At 50.0% G+C, this 27,332-nt stretch overlaps 1 protein-coding gene across 1 annotated transcript; it reads right to left on the bottom strand.

The window, feature by feature from the left end:
- Nucleotides 1–656: 656 nt before the first annotated feature.
- On the bottom strand, nucleotides 657–27,071 carry BOC (BOC cell adhesion associated, oncogene regulated). Its single transcript, XM_054381762.1, has 18 exons — nucleotides 26,987–27,071; nucleotides 26,074–26,352; nucleotides 17,856–18,002; nucleotides 16,762–16,905; nucleotides 15,851–16,144; nucleotides 14,779–15,051; nucleotides 13,654–13,952; nucleotides 10,826–10,988; nucleotides 9,825–9,935; nucleotides 8,772–8,978; nucleotides 7,144–7,325; nucleotides 5,614–5,719; nucleotides 5,298–5,420; nucleotides 3,926–4,147; nucleotides 3,300–3,526; nucleotides 2,612–2,691; nucleotides 1,422–1,615; nucleotides 657–841 (listed from the first exon to the last, which is right to left on the bottom strand). Exons 1-18 carry the CDS (start codon nucleotides 27,069–27,071, stop codon nucleotides 657–659), a joined length of 3,321 nt encoding a protein of 1,106 aa, XP_054237737.1.
- Nucleotides 27,072–27,332: the final 261 nt, after the last annotated feature.

The raw sequence follows: 27,332 nt of genomic DNA, 5'->3' as shown, positions 1-27,332 counted from the left end.
GCATTAAGATTTGTGTTGGTGGCTATTTGGAAAACTGTAACTACAGGAACATGTTGCCTTGCCCCTGTCCTGCTTGCTGTATGTCTGCAAGAAGAAACGAAGAGGTTCCTTCTGTGGGAGGATTTAGCATAGAGGCAGCCACAGAAAAGGCTAAAGCCTTTATTTGAGATGTCAAGCGTGGGTTTGTCTTTACAGATAGGCAGATGCAGATGGCATGTCTGTGAGGGTTAAGGTGATTGGGCAGAGTGCACAGCTCCTCCAGTCCGTCCCCAGGGTCGTGCTCCTGGGACAAACCTTCCTGTGGAAGAGAGGAAAAGATCTTTCTGACAGCATTATTTTTTGTGAAGCCCTCACTGCAAGAGGGTGCTAGATCTTGGTGGTGGCAGCTCTGGACCCATGTCCCACGATGTCTTTTTGCTGCTCTTTCCATCTTATGCTCAGATGAACACCATGGTGCCATGGACAGCTGCTGCCTTGTTTACTGGACCCTCCTGTGACCTTGCTGAGGATGCTTTATGTCTCCATAGCATTATAAAAGGCACATATATGTCTATATACAAGTGCATAAATATATAAATAGGGGTGTTATACAAAAATAAATACTCATTCTCTTTCTCTCTTTAGAATTAAAGTCTTTTGCAAAGGCTGCTTGGTCCCTAGCTGGTGGGAGAATGAGTCTCTAAGGGCCTCAGTGGTGGTGGGCTTCTGTCCAGATGTCTTGGTAGGTCCTGACCCAAGGATGTGATCACTGGATTATGGGGATGGAGATCTCCTCTGGACTGGCAGCATTCTAGTCTTTCTACCTCTTCAACTGGCACTAGGCCGAGGCAGCAAGGGCTTCCTGGAAGGGAAAGGAGCAACAAACAATTACAATGCCTATGGAAAAGAGAGATGCTGTGGTAGCTTTCTAGTCAACAGTCCACTTTATGAGGATAGGTACAATGAGGAAGACCTGCTTAGTGAAAGTCCTGGCTACATGGGAGTTTGATCCTGCACTTGTACACAAGTCTGATCCATGCTACAGGGGCGAATCAATGGATCAGGCCCTAGGAAGAAGCATTCAGATGATTTTTTCAGGGACCTTCTTATTTTACTGTTGGTCTAGAAAATGTAGGAGTCAAAATGACTGAAGAATATCTCTGCAACTATAGGTGAGCATCCACCCTTCTGGCAGCACACAGCTCAAGTTTTTAGAGAAGTCAGACATTTCTCTCAAAATCCTCTAGAAATGACTGAGGCAGTTTACAATCTCCAGCTGTGAGTATGGCCTTTCCATGCTGTTCTAAACAGTGTTAAAGCTGTGTGCACTGCAGAAGCAAGCATGACCAGACCCATCAGAAAGGCTCTACAGTGAGATTCCCCTTCAAGATCAGCCTAGAATGATGAGATGAAGCAAGAGTGGAGTTTTCCAGACCACTGACCTTGGTGGAACAGGGGATCCCGTCGAGCATCCAGGCTAGGGACTCCCACTTTGCTGCTCATCAGTGGATGATGGAGGCCAACAAAGTGCTCTTGAAGGTGAGGACAGTCATCTTGTGGCTGGAGGAGCTGGTGAGTGGAGTCATCTGGGAGACTGTAGAGGAAAGAGCTGTCTTCTGTTCTTGAGCTGGGCAATCTGGGAAGGCAAAGAGGTTTAGCATCATTAACAGATCTTTCCTCCCTGAAAGACATGATCTATTTAACATCTCAGCCAGCTGCAACGATGCAATGACAGAGAGCATTCCTAAATGAGGGGAGGAGTAGAAATTGTGATGTACTTGTGGGATGGGAATGAGGTTGATGTGACCTGGTATGCCACAGAAGCTGGATGGAGAAGTACCTCATGGGGAGCATGGGAATAATGACATCTAAACAGTGAGACACAAAGCACCCTCAACTGGACCCTGACCAGGTTCTGGGGCAGCTGTTTATAAGCCAGCTTCTCTCATCCTACTTTTTAGTTGTCTGCTTGGGAGTGAGGGAGGAAAGGGGAGCAGAAGGTAGTTCCTGGCCATCTCTACAATTTACAGTATCCCTCCCTCAAACCATAAGAAGAAAGAGCTGTATGGAAATAATTTATAGAATCATAGAATTGTTTAGGTCGGAAAAGACCTCTAAGATCACTGAGTCCAACCACTGACTGAACACCACCATGGCCATTAAACTATGTCCTGAAGTGCTATATCCCCATGTTTCTTGAACACGTCCAGGGATGGTGACTCCACCACCTCCCTAGGCAACCTATTCCAATGCCTGACCGCTCTTTCCATAAATAAATTTTTCCTAATATCCAGTCTAAACCTCCCCCGGCACAATTTCAGGCCATTTCCTCTCATTCTATCACATGATTCTAGAGAGACGAGACCAACCCCCACCTTATTCCAACCTCCTTTCAGGTAGTTGTGGAGTGCAATGAGGTCTCCCCTCAGCCTCCACTTTTCCAGACTCAATAATCCCAGTTTCTTCAGACCAAGAAGACCATTTAGACCAAGAAGACCTAGTGCTGGAGCATGGATTTTTCTCATGTGAATCAGGACAAATGAAAGCACGGTGAGGGCAAGCTTTGTGAGAATGCAGCCTTGCGGGTCCCACTGAATTGTTCCACCCTCCTGCTCCGCATGCCAGGACTAACCTGGAGGGCTGGTAGTCTTGCTGGGGATTCCCATTTTGCAGCACTCTTGCCTGCAGTAAAGCACTGGTCTCCTCATGTGACTGCAAGGACAGAGACAGATTGTCAGCAGAGCAATACCACACAGCAGCATGAAGAGGCAGGTGCTGATCTGGAAGCTGGAGCTGTATGGCAGACTGGTGAAGCTCTTCTGACAGAAAGCAGAGAATGTTTGTGCCGCACAGGACAGTGGAACTGGGCACCAAAACCTCACCTCATGCTCACTGCAGAATCACTATAGACTGATAAATTTATACTCTCATTGTGGCAGTGCCTTGGCTTGTGTTGCTCTGTGTTAAATACACAGAGTCCTTGTGGTAGGCTGAAAAACTACCACAGTCCTCAACACTATCAGTCCCTGTGAGCTTTCTTCAGGAGAGACAGGAACCATTCATTTAAGTGCATCCTTTGTCACTGCCTCATTGTTTAGAGGTACTGTCCCAGGAAAACACCTCGTCACCAGTGTTACAGAGACCTTCCTGTTCCTCTCATGTCTCCGACTCCACTACAAAGGGGAAATCTCTTCTAAGATGCCAGTCTTGCCAATTCTACATGCTGGAAAGGGTGCCAGCCATGACTGGAGAAGCCCTCTCACTGCAACTACGGCCTCCAGCTTACGTCAAACCAACTTTTAACCACAGGTAGGACATACCGTAGGCATTTCATCTGGACTGTAATCTCGGGGCTTGGTGCTGGCATACCCCACTCCTGCAGAGGGGCAGATGCCATTCAGATGTGCCCCACTGGCATAGGGCTGTCCGTTAACATAGGGATGTCCATTGGCACGAGGAGCAGAGATGCCCCGCAGAGGCACCATGGTGTACTGACAGGATGATACCAGCAGCCCAGCTCCTGGGAAGCCCATGTCAATGGTTTGCTCTGCAGAGGGAAGAAAAAGGAATTCTAAGGCTAAAGTCAAAGGTAAATTGAGCCTCTTGAAGTTCAGCAGGGATAGCATTAGGTTGTCCTACCAGGCAGCTATTTTAGCACCCAAAGCACCCTTGGAGACAAATAGTGGAAAGGGGCCCTACATGAAGGTAAAGGGAGCATCCCTTTCTCCCTCTTCTAGTTCCAGAATTTCTTCTCACCAATGTAATCAGGACAAGGGATGAACAGTAGCCTTTTGCCTTTATGGGGTTCCACAAGCCTCGAGATTTTCCCTCTACCCATCTCCTCTCCGCTTCCCAGAATGTGCAGCCCTCGAATTCTGGGTGTTTGATCCAACCACACCCAGGGTCAGATCACAAGGGAAAGAACATCTTAAGAAAGAACCCTTACTCTGCTTGGACCATGCTCTCCAAAGGCAAAAGGGGATGAAAGCCACGATGAGGAGTACGATGGAGCCAAGCACAACACCTACAATCAAGTAGGGCAGATCACTGGAACGGGCCACCATGGCTCCTGTCCCCAGGCCACTGTGCCCACCACTGAGTGGAGGATGCTGCTGGGGGACCACTGTGGAGGGTGGAAGACGACCTGGCAAACCAAGAGACTTCCGAGCTGCAAATGGAAGAGATGAAGAGTGTTAGAGATGGCAGGTGGAATGGCAGCCTGCTCCAGGGACTATCATGTGGATAGACTTCTACGGGAGCTTTAAAGGAGTCCTCCTGGATGACAGAGGACTTCCTAGGCTGATTCATACTGCAGTACAGACAAGTCCTCTGTGCTTGGCTTACAGACTTGCCAGGCTCTTGGACTGTGAAAGGAAAAAGGGAAATAGCTTCTCCTGGGGCAGAGATACACACTTGGATTTAATGCTGTTCCTGTCATGACAGTGCAGCTGCTTGAAAGACCACCACACAGGAACTGCTCATACCCCAAACCAGGAATTTGGCACAGCAAAGGAAAGGTTCAGCCACCATCTATGTGAAAATAAAATATAACTACTACTCTGAGGGAAATGGTGTTGGGACTCTGCAGAAGGGTCTGTGACTACCAGTATGGGTAGACACATATCCCCATCAACAGCATCAACAAACCTATGCCTCTCTTCTCCCCAGTGCTGCCTCCAGCACCTTGACTGAGCAGGCAGGGATGGTACTTGCCTTCACAGAGATGACCTCAAAGGTCATCTTGTCCCCCCACCGCCCTGCACTGTGCAGGGACACCTCCAGCCTGCCCAGGGCCACAAGTCTAACTTTGAATCTCTAGGAATGAGGCCTCAACCACATCCCTGGGCAGCCAACTTCAGTATTTCACCACTCTCACTGTAAAGAATTTCCTCCTTATGTCCAACTTATATCTACCCTGTTCCAGTTTAAAACCGTTGCCCCTCATTCTATCACTACAGGGCCTTCTAAACAATCCTTCCCCAGCCTTCCTGTAGGTCCCCTTCAGATACTGAAATGCTGCTATAAGGTATCCCCAAAGCCTTCTCTTCTCCAGCCTGAAGAGCCCCAATCCTTGCAGCCTATCTTCATAGGAGAGGTGCTCCAGCCCTCTGATCATCTTTTGTGGCCCTCCTTTGGACCCACTCCAGTAGGTCCATGTCTCTCTTGTGTTAGGGGTCCCATAGCTGGACACAGTACTCTAGGTGAGATCTCACCAGAGCAGAGGGGCAGAATCACCTCTCTCGATCTGCTGGCCACTGTGCTCTGACAGCTGCAGGCAGCAGGCTGTGCTCCCAGAGGTGCCCTGTGGAGCTGCTTACCTTTGGTTTCACAGATCATCACATTGCTGAACTCGCTTTCACCACCCTCATTGAAGCACTGCATCTTAATGTCATAGGAGGTCTCTGGCTGCAGGTGGCTGATGGAGTGCCAGTAACGATCTCCTGGGGAGGGAGCAAACACATGGTGTCTTGTTAGCTTCCGCAGGGAGCAGGCAGCTGGCCAAGCTTTGCAGCACTGCTGGGTAAAGCAGGCCTGGGCAGCAGCAGCAGACACTTCTGTGCATAGGACTCCTTCTGACTGTGTACTCTTCCCAAAGGAATCAGCAGCTGGGACTGGTTTCTCAGTGTCTCCTACCTTCCACCACATCCTTCTTGTAGTCGCTGTCATTGTCACTGTCAGTGGGACGGTAGTAGATGTAAAAGCCATGGATGGGAGTGTTGTTGTTGCTGGCTGGGATGTACTGCAGAGAATGGGGGAGAGAGAGAGAAATTAGCAGAGATGTCTGTGCCCTCCATTGTGCTAGGTGAGGAGCAGTGGGGATAAATGGGATGGAATGTGAGGAAGATCTAGCAGGGAATTCTTCCTTGTGCTGCCAGTGGTTTGCACAGTAAGGTCTCCCTTCCAAGAGCTCAGTGTCATTTTGTATTCTCACACCTTGCTTCTCTCAGGTAACATACCATGGGTGTGATACAGTCACCCCAAGAATTCAGCACTCTGTTCCCTCTCAGCAGCCACAGCCAATGCTTCAGAGAAAAATATTCCTCAGCAGTGACTCAGCTGGGCAAGGGCAAGCACACTTTCACCTTGACCCCAGTGGGCTTCACAGCTTTCAGACAAACTGTATCTTGCCACAAACAAGTGACTGCAGGAGTCTCTTGTTTCTGAAGAAGCTCTGTTCCTCCCCCACCCAGGCCAGTACTGTCTCAGCTCCATGTGTTCTTGCTGTCTTTCACCCAGTATTTGATCAGTTACTGTTTGTGTTTAAACAAACAGCAGTGCCCATTCTGCCCCATAGCAATTTCTGGCTAAAAGAAGCTCAGAGAGGGCAAAGTGTCCCTCTGAAAAAGCTCTAAACTGTTGGAAATACTTGGATCTGGGCTTGTGATCCAAAAGGAATTGCTAAATCTTCTGTAGTGGACCACTGTAAATTATATAATAAGTACTTAGAACTGCTACCTAGTAAACGAGAGTGAAGGACATACCTGTTGAAAACTACCAGGACAGAGGTGCTAGTGGCTTCCAGGGATTTGTCCAGAAGAACAGGCAGCCACCATGTTCAACTGTGCTTGTTGAATAAAATCATAGCATGGTCTGGGTTGAAAGGAACCTTAAAGATCATATAGTGCCAACTCCACTGCCATGGGCAGGGACACTCTCCACTAGACCAAGTTGCTCATGGCCCTGTCCAGCTTGGCCTTGAACACTTCCAGGGAGGAGGCATCCACAACTTCCCTGGGCAATCTGTTCCAGTATCTCACCACCCTCACTGTAAAGAATTTCTTCCTAATATCCTCCAGTCTAAATCTACCCCTTTCCAGTTTAGAGCCATTCTCCCTGGTCCTATCACTATAAGCCCTTGTCAAAAGTCCCTCCCCAGCTTTATTCAGGTACTGGAGGTCAAGATCTCTGAGATTATCTGCTGAAATGCCTCCTGGGTACAATACTGAATTCAGACAAAAAGGATCTCTTAGGCCCTCTGATTTCATCCACTTCTATGTGGCCCAAGCCCACTCCTCCTTTGGTGGAGGGAGCAATTGGATCCCAGATCCATTTGTTCTGGTGATAGGTCCAGTGTGGTAACGTGGAATTGTGTACATGGGGCAAGTGGAACTCCCAACACCTGCTTCCTGCACATTCAGAGATCTCCACCCCTACAAACCTTACCATCCACTTCAGCATGATGGTGGTCTCATTGATGGCATCTGTGAAGGTGATGTATGGCCCAGCCACGGGGCGCTCGTAGACTCGGTTGCTGTACCCAGACACCACGTATGGCCGGGATGCCGCGCTGGGCTCACTCTCTCCCAGGATGTTCAGTGCACGGACACGGAACTTGTAGGATGTGCCTACGGGAAAAATGAAAAATAAAGGAGTTTAATGTTAGGGGGAATTTTCAACCCATCCCACAGAGACTGGAGTGTTCCAAGACTTCTACTCTCAGCACAGGCCTGACTGTGAAGCGGGGCTACTACATCTTCTCCAGAAGACGGAGAGCCTACAAAGAGATTCTGATCGAAGCACAGGTGAGATTTCAGCCATGCGCTAGATGGAGTTTGAGGGTTTTTTTGCCTTCCCCCAGTTCCTGGCTGGACAGTCCAGAAGTGAAGTAGCAGTTCTGGAAGGTGTTTGAGTGGGTTCAGAGATGCCTGAAAGGATGTTCTTATCTGAAAGCAGGTATGGGAAGGCATCCTGCCTCTGCTACATGGAAATTAAATACATAGAATCATAGAATGGCTTGAGTTGGAAGGGACTTTAAAGATCTCCTAGTTTCAACCCCCCCTGCCATAGGCAGGGACATCTCCCACCAAATCAGGTTGCTCAAAGCCTCATCCAGCCTGGTCTGGAACACTTCCAGGGATGAGGCATCCACAACTTCTCTGCGCTACCTGTTCCAGTGTCTTACCACCCATGTAATACAGGACTTCTTTCTAATGTCCAATCTAAATCTACTCTGCTCTAGTTTAAAATAACTGCCCTTTATACTATTGTCACAGGCCCTTATAAAAACAGTCCCTCTCCAGCTTTCCTGTAGGCCCTTTTCAGGTACTGGAAGGCTGCTATAAGGTGTCCCTTGGGCCTTCTCTCCAGACTGAACAGCCCCAACTCCCTCAGCCTGTCTTTGTAGGAGAGCCCTCTGATCATCTCTGTAGCCCTCCTCTTGAACAGATCCATGTCCTTCTTGTGTTGGGTGCTTCACAGCTGGATGCAGTACTCCAGTTGGGGTCCCACCCGAGCAGAGTAGAGGGGCAGAATAAGCGCCTCATCAATCAGCACCCCCAGGTCCTTTTCTGCAGGGCTGCTCTCAATCCATTGGCCACCCAGCCTGTATTTGTGCTGAAAGCCTAAATAAATTTCTTCTGAACATTATTTCACTGGTATTTAAGTAGAAGTAGACATGTTGCCCTTTTAAGCTGTCCCGTTCAGCGATGCTTTTCTCAATGTGAAGTGCAATGGGAACTGCGTCTCCATCTGTCTTTCCTGTGGCTAAGGAAAGTTCTGTCCTGTCTAGTAAATGGAAAAGCCAAATGCCTTTAGTAACAACATCCCATAATACAGCAAAGTATGCAGAAGCCTCCCTGAAGGAGGTCAAATCTATGCTGGTCTTTGCAGCTGGAGAAATTGGAGAAACATCTGCAGCTTTTCCCCATACATCTAAGGCTCGAGCTGGGGAGGCTTTGTTTTGCTCTCACATGCCAGGGCTAAGCATGGTGTGACAGATGGTTAACCATCCTACAGGGACTGCACAGACTTCCTAAGACCTCCAAGAAGCAGGGAGGAGAACACCTGCCCACCTTTCTCCAGGCCTGGGATTTCCACAGAGAGACGAGAGGGAGGAATGTCACTGGTAGCCAGGGCCCAGTCTCCCAACTTCTTCAATTTCTTGTATTCCACACGGAAAGACTGAATGGGGAACCCACCATTCCCACGGGGGATCCAGGTCACGTACACAGATGTCTCTGATGCCATGGAAATGGTAGGACGGTCTGGTGCCTCTGGAGCTGCAAGTGGCACAGAAGGACATGAAACTCATTTTTCTCCCCTGTCTGGAAAATCTTGTAGCTTAGAAATGTGTGTATGAAGGACTCTACCTGCACTGCACATACCCACATGCTCTGTAAGTCCTGAACATTCTCATTTTTGTCTCATAGCAGAGCTGGCACCTCCAAATCCTCACTCCTTTAGGTTAGTGCCCAGCAGTCATCTTTTACTCCTGTATGCATCTTGCTGCCTTTCCACTCCCAACTCAAGTAGGATGAGACATCATGGGAGGGAGAGCAGTGAGAGGTCTGCATATGGGGCTGAAGATAGAGCCAAAGGTCTGGCTGATATGGAAGCAGTGAGCAAGGGGACACTGACAATGGGGATGGAAAAGTATAGGAGATGAAAACAGGAGAATAACCCTCTGAGCAGGAAATAGGGAAAATTCCTGAACTGTAAAAATATAATTTGATAGGCAAACAATCGAAAGATGGGAGAGAAAGAGATGAACGGAGCTGTGGAGATGAAAGAAAAGGCAAGACGCAAATGAGTGTGGGGGGACTGAAGGAGAGGACTTCACAGAAAGGACAAGGATTGAAGGAAAGAATTTCACAGAAAGGGTAATGGTGCTGATGGATAATAGTAACAGCACACACAAGGTGGGAACAATGAACTGGATTAACCAGTAAGGAACTGATGTTTTTCCAGTGCAGGAAAAACCAAGAATGGGCACTAACTGCCCTTTGTAAGGGCTTGGCTGAGAGAGGAGGACACCAGGACCTGCAGGGACTTGGTTCCCCTTTACCTCTCAAAATTCCCCAGCAGCCCTCCCTCTCCCTCCTTGCCCAGCCCAGGGGGACCCTTACGGGACAAACGGCTGTTGTCAGACTGGTTACTGCTCTGAGTGCTCGTGCCAGGATCATCCCTCTGGATTTGCTGCTCTTTGCTGGCAACAATCTCTGGTTTTGGGCGTCGGCCTGTGCAGAAGGAAGAGGTGACATTAGTGACAGGGAGATGCAGCTCAGAGTTCATTTTTGCTGTGATGAACAAAGCAAAGATTCCCAGTGTCAGTACTGAGCACTCTCTGGACTCCAATTGCCCTAGGGGTTCAAGGTACTCAGCCTGCAGGAAGGAACTAAAGCTACAGGGGCAGGTTTGTTGAACTGTTAGTAGATTCCTCTCATAATTTTATTTTCTAAAAGTTGTAATTCATTTTCTTGAAACGTTGCTAGATTTCTGCCTGAGAAGGCAGTAATTAGCACAAGACAGGGGCCTGAGGGGAGATGTGAGCAAGCCCACCACCACAGGCAATGTTGCTACAAAGGGAATACCATTCCCCACACCTGCTGGACACATGAAAAGCAGCCAGGGGACACGAGGACTTAGCAAAGACATTTGGAACATCCTTTTAGTGGCAAAGACAGCTTGGCATCAAAGCAGACTGCGTGGGAAGGCTTGGATTTCCTTTGGTGTACAAGCTTTAAGGACCAATTAGACAAACACCTGTTGGGAACGACCCCCACAGGCTGATCTTGTCTCCAGGAAGAGGATGGATTAAATGACCTCTTGACATCCCCACCAGATCTATTTTCTACAGTTCTGCAGGTGTTCCACTGAGGAAGGAAGGAAGGGACGTACTGCAACCCAGGCAGAAGGAAAGACCTGATTTTGCCGATCCTGTTGCAATCCCATCCTCCACTTTCCCTTCTGACAGAGTCACTTTAAGCTAAGGCAGATGTGTTTCCAGAACAGAAACAGCCCCTTTGTCCCAAGGCTGGTGCCTGTGCCTCAGGGCTGGGGCAGGGTATCTCAGAGGGGCCCTGCCCTGACTCAGAGCAAAGCACCCAGGGACAGGTTTGACCTTTACCAGTCCGGAAGGTCACCATGGCTGTCTGTCCCTCGCCGGCACAGTTGTGAGCAGCCATCTCCACCTCATAAAGGCTCCCAGGGTCCAGCTTGGTGAGGGTCAGGCGGTGCTGTGAGGCTGGGACATCCTTAACTGCCCAGCTGTCCGAGGTGTTGGTGACCTGCTGGGAGACCAATACAGACATCACAAAGATGTGGGCAAGCTGGGCTTCTTGCCTGCACTAAGATCATAATCTTTCATGACAAACAAGGTTTTGTGCCAACCAGGGCTACCTTCACTGCCTAGAAGCTTGTTTCATGCCTAGAAAGGAGGGAAACATCACTGGCCAGGTCATAAAGCTGAGGGATTCAGGTATAAGCAGCAGCACAAGCACCCAAGTATGTTTTTGACAGGTTCACTCAGCCTCATTCTGCCCATTGGACCCCTCTGATACCAATGCCCCTCAACATGCACATAAAACTCTGGAGTAGATGTTTCCACATTAGCTAGAAGCTCTAACTGCTTTAAGCACTAAATGTCTCCTGCAGCTGCTGAGCTGCTCATTTAGATGCTGGCCACTTCCATGGGATGATTTACCCAAAGACCATTTTGGTCACCCAGACCTAAATCATTTAACTAATGGCTTTTAATCCAGTTTTATGCAGCTTCAAGGCTGGCACTTTCTGGCTGAAATGAGCAACTGTAATGTTTGAGCACAGGTTACCGCAGGAAAGAGACCAAGTATGGCTGTGGACCCCCAAAAAGGCTTGGAAATAGAGTTTGGTTTGTGGTGATACCCTGATGCCCTATATGGAGGAGAAGGGAAGGTATAACCTTCCTCCTTCCCAGCTGCAAGAATAATATTTTTGCAGGCCAACAGGCAGGACATTGAAGTGACCCAGTGCCGAAAGGAGCATTAGCAATGCAGGCAATACAACAAAACGGAAATGCCAGGACTCTGCCATATCATTCATCTTCTCCAAGCATTTGACACTGACTGATTAATGCCTGCCTCATCTTATTTTCATTCTTGAGCCTGTGGAGTTGTGAGGCCAGGGAGAGGAGCCCTAAAGACTGCTTAATATCCAGGAAAGAAAGAGCAATTCTTAAGAAACAAAGGTAATAGCTGCACAGCATCTAACTGCTTGCAGGCTGCTGAGATTTCAGGGGCAGCATAAGAGCAGGGGAAAAGAAAAAAAGAGACATCTGCAAATATTTTCCAGAGAAGAAGCAGACCCTTGCCCAGTACAAACGTTAAACCTCCTGTCAGTAGATTTTCACTTTCCTCATAGCCATCTATAACACAAAGAACCTTTTCTTTTCTTGCTGAATTGATTCCTTCCCTCTCCACACACATGCTTTTCCAGTCAGAGATGTCAAAACCAGATCCCTGTATAACTTGATCTTAAGGATCTCTGATAGAAAGAGACTCCTTCTGAACAAGGTTAAGGGTTGTTGGGACTACTTCCTTTCCACACAATCCTTAAGCATCCCAAGAAAGAGTCTCCAGCTGAGAATTTGGACTACACTGAAAACATATTACTGCAAACTGCAGTGACCCACAGTGACCTCCACTGCCCTACAGCCCCTTCCAGGTGAAGTGCTGAAAAACAAATAAAATGTGGACAAACTCCAGCCTGTAATTCCAGACTGCATGTAGAATTGGTAGTTACATGATACACCAACTGGGAGACAAATCTCTTCTTGGCAGACAACAACAACAGGTAAGCTTGCACTATTGTGTTCTGGTGTTGGCATCTTCTGCCTCTGTTGTAAAGGGTTCTTTAAAGTGTTGGTTAGCTAAAACCCTTCTTAAGTTTTGTACGGAAAGAAGCCAAGGATGTGTAGGGATTATAACAGCCTCCTTTACACAAAATCAAATAATTCCAGGAAAACAGATACCATATAGTCACATAAAATTGAAAACAGTGCCTTGCAGTGGCTGGGAATTCAAAACATGCAAGATCTGGAATGTACTAAAACACTAAAGCAAAACCTGCCTCTCTCCTGCATCCTCCTGCCTACTCAAAGAAATACAAGCAGCAAACAGATAAATTCAAGCTTCTTTTTCCTACTTATCCCCAGCAAAACGGGGAGAGATGTTCTACACCTCAAAAGCAGAATTTTTACCTCAACAACTACTGGGCTACAGCTCTGCAGAACTTGGCAGTGTACCATGTGCTCACCTTGTGCCACCAGCCCAGAGACACATGCCCAGCAGTGCACTGCCTTTCAGCTTCCAGAAATAAACTGGTAGCTGAGAAGCTTCCCAGAGGATTTAGAATGGCTACAATGGCTCTCTGCTGGCACAGTGTTGATTCAGTGCTGCTGAGCAGGGCAGGTACATGCAGCAGAGAGGCCACTGCTCTGTGTGCTGCAGCCCAAGTCTTTCAAGGCAGAGTGTCCCCTTGGTTTGGGGCAAAAGCATACAGAGCAATTTACTATGCAATCTGCCCTCAGACTGTAAGTGCACTGCTGGGAATTTGAAGTGGAAGCTCTTCAGGCTGGCAATATGTGTGTGTGCATACACCCTATGCATACTCAGGCAGATGGGTGGTCTCCAACAGCTTGGCAAACCCCCTCTTGCAGCCTGTACTCATCATAGAATCACAGAATTGTTTCGGTTGGAAGAGTCCTTTAAGATCTTTCAGTCCAGCTAACCTAAGACCACACCTTAACTGAGGTGTACCAAGGCTGCAGCTGAGGAGGTCCCACCACCAAGGCCACTAGTGAGCGATGTGTGCCCCTGCCCCAAGGCACCTGCTAAAGAGGTGTGAAAATGTGCAGGCCACGGGCCTGCCAGAGGAGTGGCACAGAGAAAAGATGGGAATAGGGCAAAAGAGCAATACCTTGCGATGCTTCACCACGTAATAGAGGATGGGGGCTCTGCTGTCAGGCCGAGGTCTCCACACCAGATCATAGCTGTCCGTCTTCGATGTCCGGGGAGAACTGAGGATGATGGGGGCCTCGGCTGGAGACACCAGCTCTGAGTTGGCTGCACACTGAGGAGATGCTGCCAGTGGGGTAGTCTCAGGCTTTGGCAGTATATCTTTATCCAGGGACAGCTTTAAGGCACTGTCTCTGGAAGGTGGTGTTGAAGGCTGAGCTGAGCCCAGCTGGGCATCTTGCCCAGGTTTGAGTGTAGCTCCTGAAACATAATATGGTGAAGCAGGGTAAATGCCTCAGTTGGTTGTGATGAAGACCAATGATAAACACCTGCTGCAGCAATAGGTACCTTAGAGGTACCAGCCCGTAGGCAGTGCTGCCTGCTGAGCCACTCAAAAAGGTGTTGACAATCATCTCTTCTTCTCCCACTATAAATCTAACACTCTGGCACTCTGAGGACAGGCCTTGGCCACATGAGGCTTCCTCCCTCTCTGAAGCCACTCTTACCCTAGATAGGTTCAGCAGGGTCCAAGGAATCATGTGGTACCCTCTCTTACCCCTGGTGAATCCACCCACATAAGTCTTTCTGCTCTTGCTCAGTGCAAACTCAGAGGCAGAGCTGAGTATATCATAGAATGGTTTGGGTTGCAAGGGACCTTAAAGATCATGTGACTCTAACCCCCCTGCCATGGGCAAGGACACCTTCCATTAGACCAGGTTGCTCAAGGCTATAGGGTAAGGGCACTACACTCTCATGTCTTACATCTATCATGTAGAGATAGCTCAAGTAAGCACATATGGCAGTGCACTAAGAAACAAAACTGATACCATCTGTTCCCCCAGGGAAATAGAGAGATCTCAGTCCAAAAAAGCACTCAAGGGGTAGAGTTAAAAGGGAGAGAAGAATCAGGCAGCTTAAACACAAGTGGAGGGGTTATAACGAACTTTCTTCTGCTCTCCCTACTCTGTTCGGATCTGGGATTGAATGGTCACAAGCTGGGAGAGAGGGGGTTGGACTCAATGATCTCTAGAGGTCCCTTCCAACCCTTAACATCCTGTGATCCTGATCCTGTGCTCCTGTGACTTACCGGGCCGGGTTGTCCTCAGCTGCACCATGGCTTGCGCGCTGCCGACCTCATTCTCTGCCATGCACTGGTAAATGCCCTCATCCTCGGGCCCCACGCCGACCAGCCGCAGTGCCCGCCGAGACAGCCGGAGCCGGTGGCTGGCAGAGAGAGGGACAGCGTTGCGCAGCCACATGACAGAGGGCTGTGGGTTCCCTCGCACCTCACAGGTGAACTTGGCACTCTGGCCCCAGGGAATGATTTGCTGGGACAGCTCCATGGTGACTTCTGGGGGCTCTGTGTGGAGAGGGGAAAAAAAAGGATGTTGAGTGCCAGTTGGCAGGGAGCATGGCACGGTCATGGTTTTGCGCTTTCTTCTCTGGCATAGATGGGGGCAGAGATCCTTACTCCCCCCTAAAGAACCACTCCCTTTGTAGGAGCCCATGGTAATTCACTTCATTACATTTCCCCTTCAGTATCCATGTGAGCTGCAAGGAGACATGACCCAATGGCATTTGCCCCTCTCACATGAAAGTGGCCACCTACAAGTCCCATTTTCTGGTCTGGACTGCACTTGTGTCAAACCAACACATCATCACCTGGTTGAAATGCAATCTAATAAAAGATAAGCTTCACCTCCCTAATGCTTGTCAGAAGGGGAAGGATGCATGTGGAAAGCTAAGTGCAATATCCCTTCCATCTCCTGTCTGATAGAGAGCTTCCCTACAGAACAGAATGAAAAGCAAGACACACTGATGGCTTCCCTATGACAATGTTAAATATGTCTAAGAGGCAGCCAGTCCTCCACTAGAAAGTGTTAGAGCAATGCCAGTGCTACAAATTACAAGAGAAGAGCTTCTGCAAAGGAAGGGAGGATCCATCATCTCCAGCCAGTGGTGAGAGCCTGGAAAGAGGAACTCTTACCCTCAAGGAAGAATTTGTTCCATCTCCTAGAAACTGGAACCACAAGCAGAGGTTTGTATTATATTATGATTTGTCCGGGGAGAGGAAGAGCACAGCAACATTAGTATTTTACCCTGAAAGCAGTGAGAAAAGACCAAGTTTTTCCTGAAACAAGGGCTGCATCAGCACTCACCAAACACCTGCACGTTGTAGAAGATGAATGCGGCTCCAGCCTCCCCAACCCCATTGTCAGCTGTGCAGCTGTAGGTGCCTGAGTCCTCCTCACTCGTGGGGTCAATGAGGAGGTTGCTGAGCAGGAAGCGCGTCTTGTTGTACGCAGAGACACTGGAGCCATCTTTGGCCCAGGTGACACGTGGAGGAGGGATCCCGCTTGCCACACACTCCAGGATGAGGCTTTGGCCCTTGGTGACAATGATGGTCTGAGCTTCAGGGGGGTAGATGATCCGGGCTGCCTCTGCTGTGGAGCCTGGTGAGGAGAGGAGGAGGAAAGAGAGGTGGGTAGGAAGAAAAGTGGCCTGTGGGAAAGCAACCTGTGTATAGTGTAGGTAGGGCTAGTGTGCTGCTACCCTGTGCTAGGGGCAGATAAACAGCCACACAGCCCAAGAGGGACCTTCCTTAAGGCATATGTGCACACAGCAACCTAAAGGCCTTTGCTTGCCCATCACCAAGAACAAACCTTGAGATACAGAAATCCCAGGATTTCACACACATACCACAGGAGCAGACTTTGGGGAATTCTGCTGCTGGGAGGGAATTTTGGTTGGAAAAGACTGCTAAGATCGAGTCCAACTGTCAAGCTAAGACCACCATGGCCATTAAACCGTGTCCCAAAGTGCCACACCTACACGTTTCTTGAACACCTCCAAGGGTGGTGACTCTGCCACCTCCCTAGGAAGCCTGTTCCAATGCCTGACCACTCTGTCAGTGAAGACATTTTTCCTAATATCCAGCCTAAACCTCCCCAGCACGATCTCAGACCAAACTATCAGTTCACACAGAAAGCCAATTTCACTAGCACTGGTACATGCTCCCAGGGCTCGAAGTGCTATGGAGAAGACATGCAGTGGAAGGCAAGTGGCTTACGTCTCACACGGAGTCTCTCACTGGAGACAGAGGTTTTCACCTCCTGTGTCACAGGGTTGTAGGCAGCACATTTATAAGTTCCCTCATCCTCTCGGCTGGCATTGACGATCTGAAGGTTTCCAGACGGCATGATAAGATAATTATCTGTAGAGAGAGAAGAGAAGGTGGCAGGTGGTCACAAAATATGCTCCCACCCAGCCTCCTGAAAGACACACAGAACCCTGAAGGAAAGGTGGACAAATGGGAAGGGAAAAAATAACGTGGTAACACCAACAGCACTGAAATGCTGGTTGGTTCAAGTATCAGGGAGAACAACAACAGAAGGAACAGAGCCTCAGATGAAACTAGCTTATCACAGAATGCACTGAGTTGGAAGGGACCCTCAAAGGTCATCTTGTCCAACTTTCGAGGGTCCCTTCCACTGGTCTGTGTGGCAGATGGAGAGAAACTACAGAATTCAGATCCAAATTTTTACAATTTCACCAGATGCAAAGTTGTCTTTATCCAGGTTGGGCTAGAAGAATGCTTCACAGAAGCATGGAGGTGCCCAACGAAAAGTGGTGTGCATCACCTAATTCTGCTTACTTTTCTCAGAGTTACATAATGGTAGGGGGGTTAGAAGGGACCTCTGAAGATCATTGAGTCCAGCCCATCTGCCAGAGCAGGATCACCTAAAGCAGATCGCACAGGAACATGTCCAGGTGGGCCTTGAAATTCTCTGGTGATGGGGACTCCACTACATCTCTGGGCAGCCTGTTACAGTGCTCTGCCACCCTCAAAGTAAAGAATTTCCTTCTCATGTTTAGATGAAACATCCTATGGTCAGTTTATACCCATTACCTCTTGCCCTGTCACTGGGGACCACTGAGAAGAGTCTGGCCCCATCTTCCTTACTGCAAGCTGGTGTTACCAATGGCTTCCCAGTTCCAGGCAGCAGGGCTATCGGTGAGACCTGGGAGAGTCCCTAAACTAACTTGTGCTCAGACTGGTGGTGAATGGACAGCAAGGAGGCAACAGACAGAGAAATCTGTAGAGAGGGGTAAACCTGAGGGTTCTGGAGGGGACCCAGCAAGACTGATCCTTGTGGCACTCACCTCGGGAGGCCTCTAGCCACTCCTGCTTCACGCTGTAGCGGACCTGAGCCTTGGGGTGACTTTCAGGCAGGTCGCAGGCGATCACAGCTGTGTTCCCCTCATCCACCTCGATCACGTGCTGGCCGTCAAACTTGAAATCTTTCAGATCTGCAGAGAGAGTGAAGGACAGGGCATCTCAGAGGCTGGCTCAGCACCTTGGTGTCAGCTCATCTTCTTCCTCTGGTGGGGGGACATTTTCTTATGGTGCTGGCAGAGCTTTGCTCCATTCCCAGCAGTTAGGGAAACTGGCCTGGTTTCAGAGCTTTAGTTTTTTTCCGCTCCTCCTCCCTTACAAAATGGATAAGTTAAAACACAAGTTGTGGAGAAACTGCCTGCTCCCTGGCTGAGAAACTGGGTGTGAACAACTCTGGCCTGAGAGTAAGAAAGGAGCCAACTTGCTGCAGCACTGAAAGGCAGCCAAAAACGGTTCTTCTGCCACCTGCTCTTTCAAGTGTGGCTGCTGTCCTCCTACCGAGAAGCTAGCTTTTCAGTCATAACTCAGGGACTCCAGCCTGCTTCAAGGGTGTCCAAGACATTGAGCAACACAGTGGGAGAAGATGTGTGAATGTTGAATGCTCCCAGAGCTGCCCTGAGCTCCTCCAGTGCCTCCACTCCAGGCACTTTTGCTCCTATCAAATATCTCATGGATGAAGGCTGGTTAACCTTGATGCTTCACATGTTCCCAAGCAGTGCCCACATCCAGCACAGCTGCCCCCTTCAAGAGGCCATGAAAACACCCCACCCCAGCACGTGTCCCCCAGCGAGGCTGTGATGGAGGCTGCTCCCCCAGCAGGGCTGATGCAGACAGCAGGGCAGGGGGGAGCGGTGCTTGACTTCTTGTTTTCTTTTCCCTGTTTTACAAAGCATGAACAGATGACTGCAGTGAAATCCAGCAGATCTGGCAGGGCAGGGAGCAAGCCAGCCAGGCCCTGCTGAGCTTCCCAGAGATAAAACCAGTCCCTGCTCTATCTGGGCACAATCATAGAACTTTCTTGGGCACTGCAAGCCCAAACTTTGTCTGGGTCAGCCTGTGCTGGGAGGAAAGAGGTTTTGTGCCAAGGAAAGAAGTGCATGCATTTGTACAGTGCTGTGCACCAGCCCAGGCGACCACTAGTGCCAGCTGCATGTCCTGCAGTCAGTCACAAGTCACATTGTTCTATCAAGGCTCAAGCTGAAACATCAGCTTCAGAAAGACCTTATAGTGGCCTTTCAGTACCTGAAGGGAGACCTACAGGAAAGCTGAGGAGAGAGTTTTCACAAGGGCTTATAGGGATAGGACAAGGGCTTTAAGCTGGAAGAAGGTAGATGGATATTAGGAAAAAATTCTTTAGAGTGAGGGTGGTGAGACACTGGAACTGGTTGCCCAGGGAGGTTGTGGATGCCCCCTCCCTGGAAGTGTTCAAGGCTGGGTCAGATGGAGCCTTGAGCAACCTGGTCTAGTGGAAGCCGTCCCTGCCCATGGCAGGAAGATTGAAACTAGATGATCTCTAAGGTCCCTTCCAACCCAGACCATTCTGTGATATTCCCTGGGACTCAGGACTAACAAGACTCCCGAGTGGCACACTGCTAAACACAGACAAGACCGCGCTTGCTGTTCAAAAGCCCACACCAAGACAGAGTGTTGCACCCTCACCATAGCACGGCCATGTGCTGTCAACAGCTCCCTTGTCTCTCCAAACCCTTCCCAGGACGTGGTGCCTGTGACCTCGGGCAGTTTGGAGAGCCTGGGGCTGGTGGGAGAGCAGGAGGGCTGGTGGCGGGTGGACGGCAGGCAGCCTCCCTTGGCAGCCTCAGCCAGCAAAAAAATGTGGTTTTGTTCTCTGGGAAATGCAGCGGCGCTCCAAGAGCAAAAGACAACTCTGGCTCCAAGCTTCTCCCACCCACAGTCATGGAAAAGTGACATGAAATTTCTCAAGTAGACTTTCTGATTAAAACAAGATCCTTTATGGAGTTTAAATAAAAAACAGCTCTCTTGGCAAGGTAGAGAGAAAGCCTCCCCGAGCACGGCGCAGCGGGGCTGCTGGGCAGCTGCCGGTGGAGCCAGCGTTCCCGGGCTCAGATCTGAGGGAATGGGAGGAGGTTGAAAAGAAAAGGGGAGGTTTTGCAATGTCATAAAAATGATTTGCAGTGAACATGCTTCATACTTCTGGAATTTCTTGGCATCGTTCAATTAAAAAAAAATAATAATATAAAGAAGGAATAGGGGGGGACTTCAGAAATGTGATTAATGCTTTCAGACAGGCTGAGGAGGGGAGCCATGTTTCCACTGGGTATTAAAGCCAGATGAAGGTTAACTCTTCACTTGTGAAAGGCTGGTAGCACCTCGAAATCCTCTGACAACGAAAGTTACTGCTGGGGAGGGGAAGGGTGCTGGGTATTTCCCTCTCTTTGCTTTTCCTGTTTGATCAGGGAATAAAATAATCAGAGCCACTGAAATGGAAAGAGGTGGAGAAGAGGCAAGAGCCCAGTGTCTGCCTGCCCACACCATGCATATTTCTTCGATCAACAAAATATAAATGAGCATCAGGAAAATTAATGTGCGCCTTGGTGGTCTGGATTCATCACAGCCAAACGAAGATTCCGGAGCCAAGGCGAAGGCTCCAGCAATGCTGGCAGGGATCTGCACACACACACATGCATGCACAGACCCCGAAGAGGAGAAGGGGCGCAGGAGCCCAGAGCACGAGCAGACCCACAGGCCCAGCACAACAGAGTCCACCGAGGAGCACCATGCTCTCAGAACTGCAAAACGATGTTCCTGTGCCAGGGGGACACCCAGCATGACCTGGGGCTGGGCAGATGTGTGTCCCCCTCATGTGCAGCCCCTCAGATGGCAGCTCAGCCCACTGCTCTCACAGCTGCAACTGCTGCAGCCCAACAGGGTGGTGGGGGAGCAGGACCTCTAGCTTTTCCTGCCTTTCCCTCCCAGCCTGGCTGTGAGGGTTGAGAGGTGAAGCTATGGATGATGGGGGAAAGCACAAAGGAAAAGCAACTTGGGGAGGCAGGGGAGCAAGAAATGGGTGCCACCAGAAAAGTGGAGCGAAATTGTTAGAGCAGAGAGGAAAAACACCAGGTTGGCACTGGGATGGACTTTCTTCCAATATGCAAGTGTAAGTGTTTCCTGCCAAACTACTCCCCTAAATTCCTGCTCCCCACAGCAAACAAGAATGTTTTCTTTGCCAGTTGGTTTTGGCCATGGGCATTCTCCACCACCCTGCTCCCTGCTGGTACTAGCACATAGTGCTGCCCAGTAACACTGATGGGTCAGCCAAAGCCAGCGAGCAGTGGTCAGGAGCACCCCTGGCCACCCCCCACACACAGGACAAGCCCCTCCTCACACATGTCATTGCACTTGGCCCTAACACAGCAAAACGGAGGGTGCGGCACTGGGCCGGGACATCCAGCTCCATCCTGGGGACTTCAAACAAGCCACCCCTCAGATGGGGGTAGGGCACATGTATTTCCCCCCACCAAGCAGTGCAGTGCAGTGCAGAGAGGGGTGGAGGAGAGAGTCAGTGCCAGGAGGCACACAGGACTCGCCCCTTCAGCTGCCCAGCTGGCAGCAGCCATGTAACATACAATTTGCACCCTGAGCCTAACCACTCCAACTGGAAGCAACCACATCCCCTCTCCACTGGCTGGGTTTTCCTTTTCATATGGTGGCACCCAGCATGCCAGTCCCTGTCCTTGTCCTTAAAAGACACAAGTCCTCAGCCACCAGCCCAGCTGGGAGGTGCTATGGACACATAGAGCACTGCTCCAGCTGTGCCAGGGTAACAGGGCTTATTTTTCTGTTTTTTCTTTTTTCTTTAGAAGGGAGCACAACCAAATGCCACTGCTTGTGTCCATTTGTGTCCTGCTCTGAGGCACGATAGGGTGAGCTGGGGTGCAGAGAGGGTCAGCCCTGCGACTAATCGTGCTGCTGTCACTGGGGAGGGAAACCAGCTGAATCCCAGGGCTGAGGGCCAAGCAACAAGGCAGGCCAGACAGACCAGATTAAATGAACAGGAGACATAAATAACTTTGGAGAAGAAGCTGTAGTAAATAAAATGTCGGCACTCAAGGTGAAAGTCATCTCTGTTGTAAGGAAGGATGAGGGAAGGAGAGACTCTGACAAGAGGAATGCACAGGAATAGGAGCCCCACATCCTGGGGGCAGGCACCTTCTGCTAACCCCTGTCGGCTCTCAGAGAAGCCTGGGGTTACAGCTTTTGCTCCCTGTCTGGTCAGCACCACAGGAGCCTGGGCACTGGTGCTGTCACCACCAGTCCCCTCCTCACCCCCTGGGACAAGCACAGCCCCCAGCCTGCCCACTCACCCCCAAGCACACCTCCTTATGCCATGACCCAGACCCTCACAGCCCTTGTGCCACAGCTCCACCAGCTCACCAAACACCACCTGTGTTTTCCTGCTAAGCCCACCTCTGCCCCCAGGGCTAGAGCTCTGCGCCTGCTCAGCAAAAGGTTTTCCAGCAAGCAGCCTCCCCCTTCCTTCCCTCTTGCCATGGCCTCTGGAGAGCCGTCAGAGGAGAGGCCCAGGCAGTGAGGAAAATGAATGAGGCTGTCTTCAGAAAGCAGCTGCAAATTCCTGGGGGATGCCTAGCCCGACCCTGCGCAGGGTCACTGCCCATGAGCGCCGCACACTGAGGTCCAGCTTCCCCCGCATGCTGCCACAGAGCCGAGGGCTGTCCTCGCCAGCGCTGCTGATGGAGGTCACGGGGCAAGAAGCCCACTTTGTTCCCCAGCATCCCCAGGATGCAGTCCCCCTGCCCTCCTCATGTCCCTGCCATGTTCCTTTGCTGCGCCCTTCATCTATTTGCTTTGTTTTATTTTTAAATATCATACCTCTCCAGGTCAGGCTTGCTGCTGTGCTCACTGCACTGATTGTCCACACAGGCAGCTAAAGGCTGGGAGTTGCGTGGTCTTCCCCACCTCTGCCCACCAGCTTTGCTCCAGCCTCAGACTTCCTGTGAGCTCAAAACCTTCTTAGTCTTTTGTCATTACAGGGCCAGCCCACAGCATTGTGTTTGTGTCCCTGGTGGATTTATCCCGCCCCACCAGAGTCTGCTGCTGCTGTGCCTCTCTCACATAGCACCTCCACCCAGGAGAGAGGCTGGAGCAGGTCTTCTGGTGTGATAGTAACTTTGCTACCTGAAATGGGGCAGAGAAAATATCTTTCTCTTTCTTGAATGCTTAGGGCTTGGCACAGAAACCCAGGAATACTCCTGTCACATCCGTTCAAGCTGTTCCAGACTCCAGCCCATCACCACCAGGCCAAAGGGCTACCTCAGGGCCACGCAGGGCTGATCGTGTGCAGCACAGGCAGACCAGCAGTGATCAGCAGGCTGCCATGGTTGAGTGTGGGATCACGAAGCACAAGGCTGATTCTAACAAGAGTGTCCAAGTAATGCCTGAAGTGTCGCTTCTTTTGTTGTTTAAAGAAATCTTCCCCTTTCTGCACATCCCTCCTTCCTCCACCCCTCAGCTTTCACGTCTGCTCGAGGAATTAAATGCTATTTTCAAACAGCCTTCTGAATCAGGGAGAGCAGAGATGGACTCAATATTGCTGTGCCACAGGTGGGAGAAAGAGGAATCAGTCTCAAGGACACACAGTGGTTGCCAGCATTGCAGCAATGGTTATCTGCTTGCAGTGACCATCAGCAAAACACACAGAGGCTCTCAGAGTCAACCATGCACAGCCTCAAGGGTGTTTCCCCCAAGAGAGGCAGAAAAGGGTGGAAATAGCCTAAAAGCAGGCCAGATGATGTTAATGTACACCCCTTGAAACCTAGAAAGACACTTTTCCCAATAACTCCAGGTCCTCTTCCAAAATAAACCTAAATCTTGAAAAGATTTACACACACACAACCCCCCTTGCTTTCAGTCACGTTTCAGTGTCATTCTCCCCCTGGCCCTCCAAAATAATTGTGAGATGGGGCTAAAACTTGCAGAGGGTTTTCCTTCATCCCAGAAGGTGATCTGAAAGGGATGTATCAGCTGCAATGCTGACCTGCCAGGGACTTCCCTCTTCACACTCACGACAATGGTCCTCATTGACCCAGCTTAGAGCAAGGCCCTGTAGAGAAGGTCTGGAGCAGAAGTGAGAGCTGGTGGCACATGTGTTAACATAGCTTTCAGTCTCAGTCCCACAACACATCGGTGCCCACTTCAAAGCCACTGTTGCAAGCAGCCTCCAGCTCACTGCTTATTTGAACCCTTCCAGAGGGTTTCTTTCTTACATCTTGAGCCTCACATCGTTCCTGGGCTGTGCCCTCTCTCCAATAGCTGAAGGCAATTTGGTGTCTGGAGAGGGCTGACAGGACTACTCAGTTGTGGCTTTAATTTGTCCTGAGGGACACCGTAGGACCTTCTGGTCCTCTAGGACCTGTTTCCACCACTGAGGCTAGACAGGTCAAACAGTCATGCTTTGTCCCTGGAGACAGAGCTAGTGGTTGTGGGTTGGGATGAGAGGGATAATCAATCTAAGAAGGAACTGATCAGGCTGAGTTGCTGTGCAGCCCCTGCTCTCCTAAATGCAAACCATGCCCTCGGTAATCCCATCCACCTCTCCCCTCCTTTCCTTCCCTCTATCAGGCCACCAGCGCACACAGCCCCCTTTCTGCTCTGGAATGTGTTCTCCGAAACTTAATCTCGGCATGGGGCTCGGGCCAAATCCCCTGACAGATTCGGCCCCGTGACAACCCCCTCCCACTTCGCTTCAGAGCTCAGCAACTCTCCCCTGGCTTTCCTTCATCATCTCCTCCCACCAGCCTGGCCTAAACATTTCACTCCTGATTAATGTATCAGTGACAAGCCAACAGCTCTCGGCTTTAAAGCAAAGCCAGCCTCCACTTTGCACAAACATCTTCACTTCTTCATTTTCTTAAGACTTAGCTCCCAACTCCCCTTTGCCTGGAAGATGAAGCCCTTTCCACACCCCTGTCACGGCCGGGGGATGGCGATCTCCTCTGCATGCACTTGTTCCACTGATGAAAACTCTGCAGGTCTCTGAGAAGATCAGACTCCACATTACCTAAACAAGGGTGGTGTCCCCATCTCAAAGCAGGTTTGGGTTGTCCTTTCTCAGATGCATCCAAATACAGCATTTCTTCACATTTAGGCATAACATCTGGCCCAAACCAGCTGCCAGTAAGAGAAGCTCACGTCCCACTCTAAGACACTCCCTGCCATGCACACTGCTCCCTTGGTCTGCTGTCAATGCCAGAGGGCAGCAGCGAGGGACACTAAAGCTCAGGAATAGCAGTAAAGTCCTTCTCTCAGGGCTGTGGCTCAGAAACACAGTGGTTCTTTGCTGCCATGTCACTGCAACCTCACAGGAGAAGGACAAAACCCTGGAGAGGGGGAGCATGCCCCACTGAGACCACAGCAGTGGTAATGAACACAGTCTCCCATCCCTTAAAGAAGAAAAACCTCTGTAGGAATGCTTTTAAATGCTCTGCTCTCCTGAAACCCCTGTTGACTTCTGTGCCTGCATTACCAAATGAGAAGAGTCTCTGCCTTCAACATCTCCATAGAACCCTCCCTCACCTTGCCTTTTGGCAAAGGATCTTCCCTATAGTGCAGAGAGGACCACCAGCCACTTAACGCAGTGCTTAGGAGCACCTCCTCACCACAACCAGATTAACCTTTCCTTGGTATGAATGTAGGGGCTGGTATTTTGGCTATGATAAACCCAGGGGCAACACAAAAAAGTGCAGCCCCTAGCACAGCACAAGCAAGGCAAGGGACTTCATTTTCCGTGCCTCAGGAAAAAAGTAGAAGTTAGCACACACTGACACAGTGCTGGCAACTACTCTGCAGCAGCATAGGCAATGGTTTGGCCCCCAGCAAGTACTTTTTGGTAACATCAATCAAGAAGTCAGTGATCAGATGTGGCAGCACGACAGCCAGAGAAACAAACATATACATAAACTCAGGTATTTCCTGCTCTTTGTGGTCTTGCAGTAACTGTCACTGAAGGACAGGTCTGCAGCCTACCACATAGGAGGACTGCTTGGGCCACAACACGATAGCCAGGCCATGATCAAAAGTGCTACAAAAGGACCTAAATGAAAGAAGCTCTCCCTTGATGCCAATGTGAACAAAGTGATCATGGACGAGCCTCTCAAGATGTGAGGGCCCATGCAACGAAGGAGATGGTAGAGGACTAAAGCTACTCACTAGCTAATGTGACCACGGCAGGGACACTGGCAACGACTCCTTCGGGCACACAAGCAATGCACTGGTATCGCCCCACGGTGTAGTTGTTGAGAGCCATGATGACAAGTTTCCCTTGCTCGATGTGGATACCCAGCACCTCGTCTGATCCAGCCAGTTCCTTCCCGTTCAGTCTCCAGGTAAGGTTCACTCCAGGGGGGTCCACCACACACCCAAGGCTGACTGAGCCCCCGAGCTTTTGGACAGTGGAAGCAGGTTGCACTGTGACCTGCAGAGATTCACCTGCAGAGAAGAAAAAAAAAAGAGGAATAAGAAAGCTCAGTGAGACTCAGCAAACGAAAGGACAAAGGGAAAAAAGTGCAGTGCTGGTACATTTTGCATTCTCCATTGCTTCCATTTAGCTCCCCTAGTGCTTGGAGGTGCACACCAGTCCCATTATTGGCACCAACCAGACAGAATCACAGAATGCATCAGGTTGGAAGAGACCCTTTAAGGTCATCTTGTTCAACTCCCCTGCAGTGAGCAGGGCCTTCTCCAACTACTCCAGGTTGCTCAGGGCTCCATCAAGTTTGACCTTGAATGTCTCCAAGGATAGGACCTCCACCACCTCCCTGGGCAACCTGTCCCAGTATTTCACTACCCTCATTGTAAAGAACTTCCTCTTAATGTCCAGCCTAAATCTACCTTGCTCGAGTTTAAAACCATTGTCCCTCATTCTATCACTACATGGCCCTTTTAAACTCCGAGTGTATCCCCTTCTACTCTGGAGGAGCATTTGAACCTGGATCTTTGGTTAAGGCTATTAAGGAAGCAGTGGAGAAAGGAACCTACTCTGTGTTTGAGGCATGGCTACACTAAACAACACCAAGACAAAACACAAAAGAAATGGAAAAAACAGGTAAGGGCAGAAACTCACTCAGTTCAGCAAAATAGCTGGCAGCTGCGAGGATCAGGCACAGGATGGGGGACATGGGCCTCTTCTTTCCACGTGTCATTGCCATCCCATGCGGTGTGTCTTGGGGTGCCCAGGGAAGGGTCCCATAAGCTGCCTCAGGGGATGCAGTGGATGTGTTACAGCTGATTCCTGCAGATGACAAGAGACATGATGGATGAAGCCCTCAGACTTTCCTCTGCTTTTCAGTCCTGCCTGGCTTCTCTACCAGCAAAGTCCCAGAGATTCATCAAGTCAGCGGTCTGAGGAGGCCACAAACACCGATGCAAACACTTCTCCAGCCTCTTCCCAAACATGGTTGTGATTCCTC

The sequence above is a fragment of the Indicator indicator genome, chromosome 1, assembly GCF_027791375.1.
Source record: "Indicator indicator isolate 239-I01 chromosome 1, UM_Iind_1.1, whole genome shotgun sequence".
Classification (NCBI taxonomy): Eukaryota; Metazoa; Chordata; class Aves; order Piciformes; family Indicatoridae; genus Indicator; species Indicator indicator.
Note: the sequence above shows the minus strand (reverse complement) of the source record. Positions and strands in the feature narration are given on the sequence as shown.